Genomic DNA, 14934 nt, shown 5'->3' with positions numbered 1-14934 from the left:
CGGCACCAGGCGTCAAATGCGCCTGCTGGGCGCCTGCCTTGATCCCGCGGTCGCCGTCATCGGCCTTGGCTCGCCCAGCTTGGCCTCCGGCTTCTTCCTTCTTTCCGCCTGAGCTGGATGTGAGAAGTCTCGGCGCCTCCGCCGTCCTGCCCGGCCCCGATCTTTTATATGCTCCGCAGCACCCGACCATCCTGCTGCAGAAAATCGTCTCACCGACTCTCTCAGCCGTCGTGCATCTCCAGCGCGGCACACGATGACCACTGAGACCAAACAATCCAAAAGGTCCGCTTCCGTTGAGGCGCCCGCGCCCCATGTCGGCTCCGGCTCCAGGGCTCCTTCGGAGGAGTTCCAGCTGATGGGCGCCACAAGTCCTGGCGTCAAGCGCATGGAGGCTATCTCTGCTCATCTCACGCTGTTTGATCGCATCTTCCTGTTCATTGGCGTGTTTGTCATCGCCTATGCCTATTCATTGGACGCTACAGTCCGATATACATATCAGGTACCATGGTCCCACTAGAGCACTCGGCCAGTTGCAGCAACCCGCTAATCAACCAAAGACCACTGCCACCGCCTCGTTCCAACACCACAGTCTTTTGGCCTCTGTCAATGTCGTTCGCAGCGTTATTGCCGCTGTAGGCCAGCCCACCGCCTCCAAGATTGCTGACGTCTTCGGTCGTGTCGAGCTGGTGCTCGTCTCCATCTTCTTTTACGTCCTCGGGACCATCGTCGAGGCCGTTTCCAATAATGTCGCCACTTTCTGTGCTGGTGCTGTGCTGTATCAGGTCCGTTTTTCGAAGCTCATCTCGCGCCCAAGCCAGCCCAACTAACAACGGTCCAGATTGGGTATACTTTCATAATTCTGCTAGTCGAGGTCATTATTGGAGACATCTCCTCGCTACGCGCTCGACTGTTTTTCTCCTACATCCCCGCAACCCCTTTCATCATCAACACCTGGGTTTCTGGCGACGTCGCTGCTTCGACTCTCGCCAATGCCGGCTGGAGGTGGGGAATCGGCATGTGGGCAATTGTCTACCCAATCAGCGCCATTCCCCTTCTCGCAGCCTTGCTCGTTGCCCACCGTCGTGCCAAGAAGTCAGCCGATCTTGCCGACTACAAGACGCCCTTTGAGATATTGGGCGCCGGGGGCCTCATAAAGGCGCTTTTCTGGCAACTAGACGTAATCGGCATCATCCTCATGATCGCGGTATTCGCTTTGCTCTTGACACCCCTTACGCTTGCTGGCGGTGTCGCAGAGACGTGGAAGGAAGCCCATATCGTCGCCCCGCTCGTTGTTGGCTTTGTCTGCATTCCAGTTTTCGCGTGGTGGGAGATCAAGGCGGTGCACCCGCTAATTCCGTTCCACTTGCTCAAGGATCGCGCCATCTGGGCCGCCCTCGGCATCGCCATGACCCTGAACTGGGCCTGGTACATGCAAGCAGACTTCCTCTATACTGTCCTGGTCGTCGCCTTCGACGAGACTACCAAGTCAGCCACCCGCATCACCCAGCTCTACAGCTTCGCCTCAGTCCTCATGGGCTGGTTCCTCGGCGTCGTCGTGTTCAAGGTCCGCCGGCTCAAGCCCTTCATCGTCTTCGGCACGTGCCTGTTCATGGTCGCGTTCGGCATGCTGATCCACTACCGTGGCGGGACCTCGATGAGCCACCATGCTGGCATGGTCGGCGCGCAGGTGGTCCTGGGCATCGCAGGCGGGCTGTTCCCGTACCCGACGCAGGCGTCCATCCAGGCCGCAACCAAGCACGAGCACCTGGCCATCGTGACAGGTCTCTACCTGGGCACGTACAACATCGGGTCGGCGCTGGGGGCGTGCGTGTCGGGGGCTGTGTGGTCACAGGTGCTGCCGGGCCAGCTCGAGAGCCACACGGGCAATGCGACGACGGCGGCCACGGTCTATGCCGACCCGCTCACCTGGTCTTACAGCAACCCGGTCGGCACCCCCGACCGCGACGCCGTCATCGCCGCCTACCGCTCCACCCAGAACTACCTATGCATCACCGGCATCTGCTTGAGCTCCCTGCTCATCTTCTTCTCGCTTGCCCTGCGCAACCCCAAGCTTACCGACCAGCAGAGCTTACCGGAGGCGGAGGAGAAGGGTGGCGTGACGCCTGAGGTGCGGGAGGACGGGCGGCGGAAGGGCTTCCTGGCGAAGCTGTTTTAAGTCTTGGTGTACATACATGGCGAGCGTTTATATATGCCAAGCCCAAGCGCAAGAGGGCAATCGTAGAAGGTAGCTCATGTGGGAACTGTCGGTCAAGGCTTCCAACGACCTCTCCTGCTTGTTGTAAATGATAGGTAGAATATGAATCCTCTGCCTCTCCATGTGCCCGGCTGGCGCGCAGTTTCCTGTTTCGATTAGCGTGTGAATGCTGACTCATCGCCGCACGTTCATCGTGCTTGCCCTCTTTTCCGCAACCCTTTCTCTTTCTTCTCTCCTCACCTCCCGCCCGGGCTTTTGCTTAGAGGGAGGTCCGCCGACGGGGGGTGACGACCTGTAGGTATCCCAGTGGTGCCCCCAGCTTTCTGCAGTTACGGCTGTGAGGTCAGTTGCGTTCGCCCTGTGATCGCGGACACCCATATCAACCCCCTCCGTGAGGCTCACTTCACTTGGTCTTCATGGCCTCTACTGCACACAGCAGTGAGAGTCGCTCTGCAGCGTCGGTACTCGGTACAGAGGATGGCCTGGATGTCAGCAACGGCATGCTCGAGGCCAGGCAAAAGGAATTATAACTCGAGCTTGGCGCTGAGAAGCAGAAATAAAGCCCCGCACAGCCAGATGTTACACCGCAGTCGCCTCGCATCGATTCGCATCCTCGCTCGATCTATCGAGTCCACGGCTGCAACGCTTTCCCGGTACCCCCCACTCTGCGGCCCGGCCCTTCTGCAAGATGCCGCGATCCCATCCTGCGCCGCGAAAACACCCTGCACGCATTCCCCGCTCTCCAGTTCCCGTGTGGTTATACACGAGGGGAAGCTGCTGCACGCCGAGGCTTCGCAACTCGGATTGCGAATACGCTCCGGCTGCGGGGACGGCCATCTCAAGCATAAAAGGACGTCGGCTGGCCGTTTCTGGTCTCGCTACAGCTTCACTCTCTTCTCCCATCAGCCATGAGCAAGATCAACTTGGGTGGTGTCACTTTCGGCGGTGGCTTGAATGCCCCCTCTCTTGGCAAGGCCAACACCACTGGCGGCATCAGTGTCCCCAGGGTTGGCAGCATTTCTGCCAATGCTGGGATAGATGCCTCCAAAGGCCTTCGCGGTATCACCGGTGGTGTCGAGCTCAAGAAAGACAACGGCAATGTCTTCACCAGCGGTGGTTCCAAGAAGTCCGTCGAGGACAAAAGCCATCAAGCAATCAGCTCCTACTTCATCGGACCCCGGGCTGAGAACCTGGCCTTCTTCAAGGACAACATGAACGTCATCCTCGAGCACTTTGAGAAGGGCCGACTGGACTATTTCCCAAACGACGGGGTGCGCTCACTTCTGCCTTTCATACCATTCGTTGCGCTGACTTTTCTCCCGCAGGAATTCATCTCCGACCAGATCCAAGCCTCGGAAACGTTCCAGGAGCGCACCGCATCCGTCGCCAAAGCCGTCCAATCTCTCTCACACCTGATGTCCACAACCTCGATCCCTTTCTTTTCTCCCAGATACCAAGCCCATATGGCAACTGTAGGTTTCCCCACCCTTGGCCGGTCGAATGCTAACACGTCTGCCAGGATATGAGCATGCCAGCTCTGCTTGGATACTTCATGACTATGCTGTACAACCCCAACAATGTGGCATTCGAGGCCTCCCCCATCACAACAATCGTCGAGATGCAAGTCGGCGAGCAACTCTGTGACATGCTCGGCTACAACGTGCTTGAGCCAAACATCCCAACGGCCAAGTCCTCACAGCCAGTTGGGTGGGGACACGTTACCTGTGACGGCACCGTTGCCAACTTGGAATCAATGTGGCAAGTCAACCATCCGTGATTGTAAAACAAGGCTGTACTGACTGTAACAGGGTCGGTAAGTTCGGCGACAATGCGGAAACGCAGACCAAGGGCTGATGTGATGGACTATTCAGCGCGCAACATCAAGTACTACCCCCTCGCCATACGTCAAGCGCTCGATGGGCCTCTTGGACTTGTGAAAGACACCTTCACCGTCAAGACGGCCCAGAATGTGGAGAAGCTCTTCTCGGATCTGACCACGTGGGAGCTGCTGAACCTGAAGTCCGAAACAATCCTTGACATTCCAGACCGGCTCAATCGAGACTACAGCATCTCGTCCAAGTATATCGAGCAGATATTGGATGACTATGGCATTCAGTCTCGTGGGAAGGAGGCCTTGGATCGCCACTTTGGCATTGAGAAGCCCGCGCAATACATGCTCTCCAATACACGTCATTACTCCTGGCCCAAAGGTGGCGGTAAGCAACCTGAATGCCTCCAGATGCGCAGTGTAGAGCTGACAACCCACAAGCTATCACCGGCATTGGCTCCGAAAACATTGTCGGCATCCCTGTCGACTATGGGGCGCGAATCAACTTGGATGAGCTCGAGAAACGCCTCGAGGAGAATCTCAAAAAAGAGCAAGCCGTTTATGCTGTTACCGCCATAATCGGCTCGACTGAGGAGGGTGCCGTCGATCCCCTGGGCAAAATCCTTACCTTGCGTCGCCGCTTTCAGGCGCGGGGCCTCTCCTTCCTCGTTCACGCAGATGCAGCCTGGGGAGGCTACTTCACGTCCATGTTGCCGCGTGACTATACCCCGGGCAGTGGCTTTATGGGAAATCTACCAGTGGGCCTGGGCGAGGCAGAGGGCTTTGTTCCGGATAGCTCCTTGCGCACGGATACCCAGGAAGATCTCTGGTGGTTGCGGCAAGCGGACTCGATAACCCTGGACCCGCACAAGTCAGGGTACATTCCCTACCCTGCGGGAGGCCTTGCCTACCGTGATGGCCGGATGCGATACCTGGTGACCTGGACGACCCCATACCTTTCTCAGGGCTCGACTTCCAGCATTGGTATCTATGGATTGGAAGGAAGGTAAGTGCCCTCTGCTGGCGCAAAACGTTGGGCCGCAACTGAAGTCTCGTCAGCAAGCCGGGAGCCTCGGCCGTGTCAACCTTCATGGCCAACAAGTGCATCGGGCTCAATCCGGAGGGCTATGGTGCATTGCTGGGAGAAGTGACTTATTCCTGCAGCAGGGTCAGTGACCCCCCACCCATGCCACGAGAATTGAGGCTGATCATCAGTGATAACAGCTTTCGGCCCAGTGGGCAGCCATGACGGACGATAAGATGGATTTCGTCGTTGTGCCTTTCAACATGCTCCCTTCCGAGCTTGCTCCCGACGCAACCCCGGAATCAATTGAAGCCGAGAAGCAGTGGATCCGCGACAACATTCTCTCGTCCTCGAACCTCAACATTGTTACCAACAACAACACCAGCCCCGGCGGCGATACTGCACTCTCTCTTCTCCGCAAATTGGGCTCCGACTTAAACATCAACGCTTTTGCCGTCAACTTCCGCAACTCGGACGGGCTGCTCAACACCGACACTCGGGAGGCCAACTATCTGATGCGGCGCGTTGTGGAGAACTTCTCGGTCGACTCTCCTGGAGACGATCCGACCAAGATCCCTCTGTATCTGACGTCTACTGAGTTTTCCCCAAAGCTGTACGGCGACTGTGCCCGCAAATTCAAGGAGAGGCTCGGATTGAGGGATGACAAGGAGGACCTGTTCGTCTTGCGCAACGTTGTCATGTCGCCATTCCCGACGGAGAAAGACTTCATCACCGAGCTGACGAACATCTTCAAGAAGGTGGTTGAAGAGGAAGTGATGGTAAGTGACCGTTGCTGGGCACAAGGCTGAATCTGACAGGTGCCAGGTCTCCCGTGAGCGTAATGAATCGACCGAGGCCAGCCATGAATTCTTGGTACAAGGCGAAGATCCAATCTACTTCGTGCACAAGCCCAGTTTTCATGCAGCGAATCGCCGTCGTCAGACCATCTTTGAAGTCGAGCTTCCCAAAGGCACAAAAGAAGACTATCAGACTCTGCAATCGCAATACCCGGAAGAGATCGTCACCTTCTACACAACTCGGGATGTCGACCTGACACAGGCCATCAACGAGCCTGGAGAGCTGATCGGATACTTGGATTCCGACAAGACGTAAGTTCTTCGTCGTCATGCCTTTCTACCTCTCACTACAGAGCAAATGACTAACGCCTTCCACTGCTAGACGCCCCATGCTTCCGGCTGTCAAGGTCAAGGTCAAGCGCAAGTGGCTCGACCGTCCCCTCACCGGCCCCTCCCTCGCTGCAGACTATCCCAGCGGACGCATGCCCTTCTACCTTTACGGCGACTTCGATGCCTCTGACCCCTCCCAAGTCCACGTGGACCATGCCCTTCTCCGCTACCCCAACATCCAGCTCACCGCGCCGAACATCAATCTGACCTTCCCCACACCACCGCAAAAGCGAGACGCCTCCAGAAACGGCACCCCGCTCCTCCTCTTCCTCGACGACATCCGGGAGGAGACGATGCAGCCGTTCCCCGAGAGCAACGCCACCCTGGCCTCCCTGCCCAACTTCTTCTTCCAGGAGGGCAAGGACTTCGCCGTCAGCGTGTGGGAAGATCCGGCCGCCGGAAGCCAGGATGGCCAGGAGGTGCTGGAGGCGTGGGAGAAGCTGGGTCTGGACGGCGGAGACGAAAGCCTGCTCGTGGGGAGGGGTACGATGACGCTGGGTCCCGGCGCGTTCGTGGACGCCGAGTGCTTGAACGTGGATCCGTACAAGCGGGTAGACCCTGTGGGGGCTTGGGTCAAAGAGCTAGACAAGATTGGGAGTCTGTGAGTGGGGGTGGGCTAGCTAGAAGGCCGCAGCTTGCGCCATGCTGCGAGGGAAAGGGGGTGGATGAGTTGTGGAGGTGGGGAAATTTGGACTATCTGACAGAGGGTCGTGGGTGCTGTTTCGGATGTATGTACAAGCCTGATTGAAGGATATTTGGCCTTATATAATTTGACAGGTAGCTCTCTTTCTCATAAACTTGAGTTTCTTGCAATCAGAAAAGAAATCGACAAGGTCTGTTGGGTGGTAAGACTGGATAACCGTGGGGGTCAGACAGTCAATGGCTCCTGTTTGACGATTACGCTATGAGCTGAGTAACGACTTTGTACTTACACGGAATGAGTTGGATATAATCTGATATCCGTTGGATGAGCTTGGTGACTCAATGCCACAGTGAGCTATGAAGAAGATTGACCTACGGCGCTCCTTTTTGTGGGCAGTTGAAGCAAACATTCTGACGCAGATGTAGGTCCAAACAACCTTACTTCATGAGTACGTAAAGCAGATGTTCGGGTGCAGATGTGAGTGAAGCTGGACACAAGGTTGCGGTGAGGTGATGATGGTTCGTTCAGTAAGGAACAAAAGCAGATTGTTGCTTGATATCTTCGCAAGTGTATACAAAATTCACGGCGACCATAGCCTCTCCCCTCTATTCCCCAAAGCGTTTTTTTTTCACAACCGGATTAGAAATTAGGACGTTGATCCAACGTGACAAGAAAGTTAGTTAGTCTTCATCATCCTCCTTGTATTCCACGGGATGCTTATCCAAGCTCTCGTACCATTGGACGAGGCTTCCAATCAGGAAAGCCCAGCTTCCCCAAAACGTGCTACATGCCGCCTGATACTGGCCCCAGCTGCTAGTGTCGTAGCCAAAGGCCGGACAGAGCGTGAAACCGACACCGCCAATCAGATTCCAGAGGCCGATGTGCCAGCCGAGCACGGATGGCGCGGGCTTCCACCACGTCACCTGTGTCTCAACCATGAAAAGGGCGCCGGAGAGGATGAAACCCAGCCCCCCGACGAGCTGCGGGGTCCAGTACACGCCATCCCTCAGGCCAGTGGACATGTGGTCGTAGATTCCCGGAAGAGAGGTGAGACCCGCTATCCAGAAGACCGTGGCGGCGACCAATTGGACGAGGGAAGCAAGGAAGCCCAGCTCGCGGAGGTAGTGGGTGCGCAGTTCGTCCTGACGAGGCATCCACCGCCACTTGCGAGGGCCGCCAGGGTGGGTGGCGGACTTGATGAGGGTCGTCCTGTCGGAATGGTGGTGGCCGCATGGGATTTCGGGGAGGACACGTACGACGAGGCGCTCTTCGCTGGCTTTCTCAAGGTTGGGCTGTGTCTCTGGATGTGACATGTGGAAGCTGGAGCTCGGGGAATGTTGGTCTTGGAACAAGCGCTCGACAGCCCAGCCAAAACAGCCGGCGCGATCCTCATTGACTGCTTCCAGCAGCAAGAGAACGGAGCCAACGACGAAAATGGTGGCGCCCAGGAAGGCTGTGATACCGGCTCCATACAGAATCTCATGCTGAAACTCGGAAGACGGTCGGACGAGGGGGAGAAAGGCGAAGAAGGCGTTGAGCACCCACACTACACTGCCCAGGGTGAAGGTCACAGCAGTGAGATAGGAGATGTCCCAGACAGGGAAGCTGGTCAGCATGCGGGCGACGCCGTGCGGGATCTGAGGGGGGTGGTTGGTCCTCCCGGGCAAGTGGTGCTCAGCAGCGGACGAAGGAAGGGCACGGACTTGCAGTGCATGGCGGCCTTTGCGGTTGTTTCTCGAGGTCCACTTCCAAGAGATGCCGGGCCCCGGGTGCGCATGGCGGCTCTTCCCGTCGTCGCCAACGATGTTGTAATGGGCCCTCGTAGGGTTCAGATGCTTCAGCGGGCCATTCACCTTGTGGTCGATGCAGCGCAGATCGGGGCGATGTGCCAATGGCTCGCGTTGGGGCTGGAACTGGCGGCAGCGGGGCGAGGATCCAAAGGTGACGGCTGTGGTGAAGTCCTCGGAAAAGCGGCTCATGCGACGGGCAGGCGTCGAGGGCTCGGATGGCGACGGCATGCGAGCGGGAGTCGGGCGGTGATGGGCAATTCCAGCAGCAGCGGCATGGCCAGGGGCGAGGATTGAGATTGCAAGCCAAAAAGTCGGCGAAGAGCTGGCTGTTGTTGGCAGGCCAGGGTCTAGCGGGTGACGTCGCCGGCAAATGCCTGAAAACACGCGATGCCCGACGCGACTTGACCCTGTCTCTCTCTTCTCCCTCCTCACCACCCTTCTCGTCCTGCGCCGCTATACGAGCCAGCTGCCAACCGACACGGCCATCCCTGTCCGCAATCTTCCGCTGTTGCATCCTCGCCCGCCCTTTTGTCTCGACCGGACGCTTCACCTCCAGCGCGACGCGACGCAGGATCCATCCGCCGAGTCTGCGCATCGCCGCAGCAGCACCATCAGAGCCGGATCCGCGCACACGGTCACCCAGACGCTCTGTCGGAGGGGAAGCGTTGCGTCGGAGTCATGGCGGCTCGGAAAGGCCCGTGCCGTCGCAAATTTCTGGACCGATGGAGCCATGGAGTCATGGAGCCGAGCCTGCTTCGACGAGAAACACCGTGGCTGAAGCAGATGTCCGGAAGCAGATGCGAGGATTAAATCAACTTCTTCCCTTGGCCGAGGAATACCCGCGAGAACGACACAACTGCTTGAACACCACCCCCTCCTGCCTCTGGGACCATGACGGACAGCGCACCACCAACCGACCCGAAAGCACCCTGCTCTCCAGCCCTTGCGGCATCTTTGTATGCGAGGGCAGCCGAAGCCTTGCGCCATGGTTTCCCACTGCTCTTGCTTCCATTGCAGCCGTCGTTTTCGTTATCTTCCGCTCGTCCCAATGATGATGACGACGCGCTGTCATGGATCATGAGATCTACCGGGAGCTCCCGCTGACATTTTCAACATCGGTTCCGCCGTTGTTCCCAGATTGCCTCCTGCTTCGCTCCCTTCCGAAGTAAAGCACGTCATATCCAGCTCAGCCTTGTTGGACGCGTCACTGGCACCGACACTTCCCAGAGGACCAAAGATGAGCGCCCTATCGGAGAGGTCGTCGTTGAGTAACACCGACAGAAATCCTTCCATTCTCACAATGTGGCTTTTGCTTCCTGCCACAATCCTTTGCCTCTGCGGCTCTGGACGGAGAAGCTGTTCATGGCTGCCTAGTGCCGGCGCTTCTCACATTAGACCCAGCGCCGGCTCTTCTAATCAGCCTTACCTTTTTGGATTCCTTTTGGCATGGCTTTCTTTCCGGTGGCGGCGTCCAGATTGGCTGCGGGGCTTCCGGTCCGTACCAATGGGCTCCACCATTGTTTCCATGGTTGACAGCGTCATTACTTTATAGGGCTCCAAGGAACACCACCCTCCGTCGTATTCTTTACGGTGCGCGTGGCTACGCCAGCCTACGCCAACTGACTCGACGCCACTAGTGTCTTCAGCCTCGAACTGCTCACAGTCTCCACACCTGAGAAGGGATACACCAAATCTCTATACTTGCCCTGAAAGCTGATCCGAGCTATTCCATGAGTCGCGCTGGCTGTTTGGCGAGCGCCGCCGGGGCGGCAAAGCCTGCGTGCGTCTTCAAGTTTTATGTCATCGGACGACGTATGCGGCATGCCAGCCGCAGTCGAGCGCCTTTTGGTGAAGCCACTCACTCAACCAACCACAATTCAGCCCGTGTCATCAGAAAGGACCGAGGACACACGTTGAGAGCGTTGCCAAGCTTGACGTCTCTGGCCGGATCCGGGTTCAGCTGGTCAGCCTTAAGATCAACTTTCACCCAGGAGTCAAGCCACGCGAGCCAAAGCCGGCGAACCGTCACCACACGGCCTCGCGCCATGCTGCTTTCTCACCTGATTCGCGTAGAGCATTTCACCACACACTCGTCACTTCACACAAGGCACGCGAGGTACCAAAGGGGAGTAATGAGCATGCACCCGCAAGTCTGCTAATTGGCTCGACCCCGTTCCGCTTGCATCCCGCAAGGAGTGGTAGTCAAAAATGTGGGGAGGGTTTATGCTTGCAGGCTAGTAGCATGGGCTATACTGCAAGCACCCGCAACACGAGGGTAGGGCTCTAATAATGGAGAGTATGCCGAATGGCTCGGTAACTCCAAGGGTCCCGAGATCATGAGTAAGAGCAAGCAGTAGTGCAAGCCCCTCAGCTGCAGCTCTACATGCATGCAAGCGGAAATAGAGTTCGAGCACGTTTAGCCTACCTTTCTCGCACTACTGGAAAGGGCTGAGATTGGTATCACCAGCGCTGGAGTAGACGTCGCTTCTGATTCGGCAATTCTTGCAGGACGTACGATCGGAAGCAGGCTTGTCTCTTGGGCTCTCGTCCTACATTGCTCGCCGAACCGTTGCAGAGAAGAGGAGGTGGCGGATGACTGATTTTACCGCCGTCCCCCGCTTCTCAGCAGGCGCACACTGCACGCAGCGACAAGGGCACAGCACGCTCATGGCTGCGTCGGAAAGTTTTATCGGTCAATTAAGCTTTCCCCCTGTTGCTGACCCCATTTGCGAAACAAGGTGCGGGGCTCGCACTCGGTGTGATATACATACCTAAACACAAGATTAGGACAGCTGATGCGAGTACTATGTAAGAGCATCGCCACCAGCCAGCATACCTACATGCGTCGCATGTGGGACCAGCCAAGGAGCGAAAGAAAATCCTGTTACCAGCGGCTCGTTCCCGACAAGGCCTTGTTGGTACAGTCAGCAAACGCGACCGCCGCCGCAAGGAAGAGAAAGATGATGGACATGAGAAAAGAAAAAAGGACGGAAGGAATACGGCCGAGCCACGGTACAGTCAAAGTACGCAACTCGTCGATCGGCCTTTTCTGACGCGATGATGTTTCTTAGCTGGCTAAGACGTTAGCGCTGGGCGGATGGTTAGTGTTGATGGAGGGCGGAGGGCCTATGCGATCATCGGCGGCTGGGAGGGGGTCGTCGACGCTGACGTCTGGATGAGACAAGTAGTGAGCCCCCTTCCCGCGGCGGCAACCCGTGCTTTTTCTTCCCTCTTCCCGCTCCCTTAGCTACACGCACACACCACCTCCCCCAACAGCCGTGCCCTGTCACCGTGCCCTGCCCTGCTCCCCGAGGGAACGGATGCGTCATGGTTCGAGGGGGCGGGATGGTGATGCAGACCGGTCCCAGATTGGCACGGAAGCCATTGCTCCCGAGGAGGGCAAACCATCATGGCCACGGCGACAGAAGAGCACGGGCGCACGGCCTGGGCAACGGCATTGTGAAGCAGCAGCACGAAACGAGCAGGACGTGGCGGCAATCGAGCGGCAGGCGTGGGAGCCTCGGGGGGGTCGGTGGTGGTGAGAAAGGCTGCGCTCTCACCGGCGCGCCAAACGGAGACAAAAGTTGGCATACCTATGTGATGCGCATTGACGGTCGCTGGCCGGGCTAGGCAACGGTCTGCTATGGCCCTTCCCATTCGCGGGCCCTGGTGCTGCTCATCATGGCAGAGCGGGCAGAGCGGGCAGAGCGGGCATGGACGGCATGGATGGCATGGGTGCGGCGGGCTGCACGGGGCTGGGGCATTGGGCAACAGCAACAGCATCTCAGATTTGCGCGTCATCTCGATTGGAAAGCTCCGAGGGCGACACTTGCGGCCGTGGGCTCGACCGCGTTGCCGTCGACGGTTAGGAGATGACGCTGGGCTGGGACGGGAGGATGTGCGACTGGCTGAAACACTCTCGTTCAATGCGGGAGGCTTGAAGCGGCAGTGCGGCCGCGATGACGACGGGGCAGCAGGTCACGAGGGGCGCGGCAGAGGTAAGAGGTAGGTAAGAGCAGAGCATTCTCGAATCTCGCGTGTGAAGCTGATTGAAGGCTTGATTAACTGTGATTGCGCGTCGGTGCATTGATGGCACACAGCAAGCGAGATCAGCACCCGGTGGACGGAGTAAGCGCGCGCTGCATGTTGGAGAACAGCGGATGTTGGACGTTGGACACCGATGTGGGGGGCGGAGAGGAGGCGCTGTGTGCTTCTGCAACGCTGGCCACTGGCTTGCGAGGCCATCGTGGCAATCTGCAACCCACGATTCAAGACGCTTACCGCCTCCTCATGAAGCGCGCGCCCGCCCGCTCGAGCGTGTTTCTGTTGCCCCACACCGGGCCTGCAGCGCATCACGGCGCCGCGCCCGCGAACAACTCTGGGGTCGCAATCTACTCGAGCCAGCTCGTGAGACGGTAGCGGGGAGCTTGCACGCTTGTTGCTCGTCGCTCGTGTGTGTGCCCATCGAAACGAGGCCGGGGATCGCGGTGCACGGCGGGTGGCTGGTTGGCCCGGCTGGTCGGCCGGCTGGCTGGTTGGCTGGTTGGCTGGTTGGTTGGCTGGTTCGCTGGTTGGCCTTGTGGCCTTGCGAGTGATGGAACGCGCGACAGAAGACCGCTACCTAGCGACTACGGAACGAGGGAGCGCCTGCCCCGGGCGAGCCGGCCTGCTGCAGTGGCTGATGGGCCGACCTTCCCGCCTTCCTTCGCCGCTGCCGTGTGGAGAAGGCGGAAAGCGCAGGGCTCGATTGCCGATAAGCATCCCTTGGGCTGGCCGGGCGTGCATCGAGGCCCGCAGAGGACGAGCGGTGTGCGCAGCGCCCGGCCCAGAGGCTTGACAGCGAAGCTGAAGACTGCTGCGCGTGGTGTGTCTGTGCCGGGGCAATGTGGGGTTGTGAGCTGCTCACGGGAGCACGCTGCACCGATTTTTTTTTTTGGCTCGTCGCCTTGTGCCTTCGCCGCTGCTGTGGCCACGGTTGCGTCTTCTGACTCTGGATGACTCTGCGCCTCAGCCCCGGCAGTAGCGACGCGGCAGTACGGCCTTACGTTCTGCCGGGCTCAAGCCACCCTTGCTCGTCGAAAAATCTGGAAGTGTCAGGCGGCAGAAAGTGAAAGGCACTCCACCGATCAGGTCCGCCCTTTCCGGTTACGAAGGCATGCGCGCATGGTGACTGGCCTGCCGACGCTGTGGCCCGATGCTGCCGGTGCGCGCACACGAGGGAGGCGAGCAAGAACGATCCGCTCTATCGAAACGGCCAGACTCAGGGCTGTGGAGGCGCCCGTTGTCTCTGTCGCTCGCCGGTCAACACGCTTGCTTGCGTCGGTGTAGGGTTGGCCGCCTATCCGGACAATCCACCATGCCGCGTCGAGCATGAGAAGAGAACGCCATCGCGTAAGGGCCCACCCCCAAAACGTGGCAGACGAGATGGGCTTTTTCCAGACCACCTCTCTTCTTCAGCAGCAGCTGGCAGCAGCAGGGCGGCCGGCCGCCGGTCATGCGCCCAGCCGCCCAGCCCGCCCCGGAGCTTTGTCTGGTTTGCGCCCGCCTGAAACGGTTGCAATAATTCGCTGCCTGTCACATAATTTCCGGCCGCTGGCGGGCTCGCGGCCTCGCGGGCTTGCGGGCTTGCGGGCTCGAAATAACGAGCAGCGGGCGTGCGAGCGAGAGGGCAGGCGGGCGGTGGCCACCAATCCCAGCGCCGCCGTCAGCGAGAGCAAGGCGGCCCTCGCGGAATAACGGGGCTGTGGTCAGACACCCAATCAGGATGCGACAGGCGTCGTCGCGGAGCGTGAGAAGGGTCGCGGGCGTTTCGCAGCCCGCAGCCAGCGCATGAAGGCGACGACGAGTCATCGCCGGGGGCGCCCCAAGATTAGAAGCCCGGCGGCAGCTTATTGGCAGGGCGCTGATCAACGGAGGCTTGGACGACCCAAGCGCACCCGCCGTTGGCTGACGACCACCACACGCGAGCAGCAGCGGTGGTGGCCGCGCCGCCCTGCCCTGGTGCGCGCACGGCTCGTGGGCAACAACAATAAAACGCGGCACACCAGGGGCCAGCGCAGATCGCCGGCCTGTCGCTGTGCAGGTGGGCCGCCGCGCCAGGCAGGGCACGGCTGGCCGTCGCACCCGTCTGGGGAGCTGCGGCCGCGAAAATGTCTCAGCGCGCTGCTCGGCGGGCCAGAAAGGGCGAAGCGCATGGCTGGCCCATTCCTCGCCCGGCGCAGACAAAGCCCGCACGACGCATGCAGCA

At 58.9% G+C, this 14934-nt stretch overlaps 3 protein-coding genes across 3 annotated transcripts; 2 read left to right on the top strand and 1 right to left on the bottom strand.

Annotated features, from left to right (window-relative positions):
- Nucleotides 1-253: 253 nt before the first annotated feature.
- On the top strand, nt 254-2176 carry BKCO1_2000169 (siderochrome-iron transporter sit1; the record flags this gene model as incomplete). Its single annotated transcript, XM_020272362.1, has 3 exons — nt 254-499; nt 558-782; nt 839-2176. The coding sequence occupies 3 exons, from the start codon at nt 254-256 to the stop codon at nt 2174-2176; spliced, it is 1809 nt and encodes a 602-aa protein (XP_020134913.1).
- Nucleotides 2177-3123: 947 nt separating this feature from the next.
- On the top strand, nt 3124-6859 carry BKCO1_2000168 (pyridoxal-dependent decarboxylase domain protein; the record flags this gene model as incomplete). The annotated part of the gene is made up of 9 exons (XM_020272361.1): nt 3124-3486; nt 3541-3687; nt 3735-3939; nt 4024-4431; nt 4485-5049; nt 5103-5211; nt 5268-5846; nt 5893-6176; nt 6247-6859. The coding sequence occupies 9 exons, from the start codon at nt 3124-3126 to the stop codon at nt 6857-6859; spliced, it is 3273 nt and encodes a 1090-aa protein (XP_020134912.1).
- A 718-nt stretch (nt 6860-7577) lies between these two features.
- On the bottom strand, nt 7578-8915 carry BKCO1_2000167 (uncharacterized protein; the record flags this gene model as incomplete). The annotated part of the gene is made up of 1 exon (XM_020272360.1): nt 7578-8915. One exon carries the CDS (start codon nt 8913-8915, stop codon nt 7578-7580), a length of 1338 nt encoding a protein of 445 aa, XP_020134909.1.
- Nucleotides 8916-14934: the final 6019 nt, after the last annotated feature.

This window comes from Diplodia corticola, assembly GCF_001883845.1.
Source record: "Diplodia corticola strain CBS 112549 chromosome Unknown scaffold2, whole genome shotgun sequence".
Classification (NCBI taxonomy): Eukaryota; Fungi; Ascomycota; class Dothideomycetes; order Botryosphaeriales; family Botryosphaeriaceae; genus Diplodia; species Diplodia corticola.
Note: the sequence above shows the minus strand (reverse complement) of the source record. Positions and strands in the feature narration are given on the sequence as shown.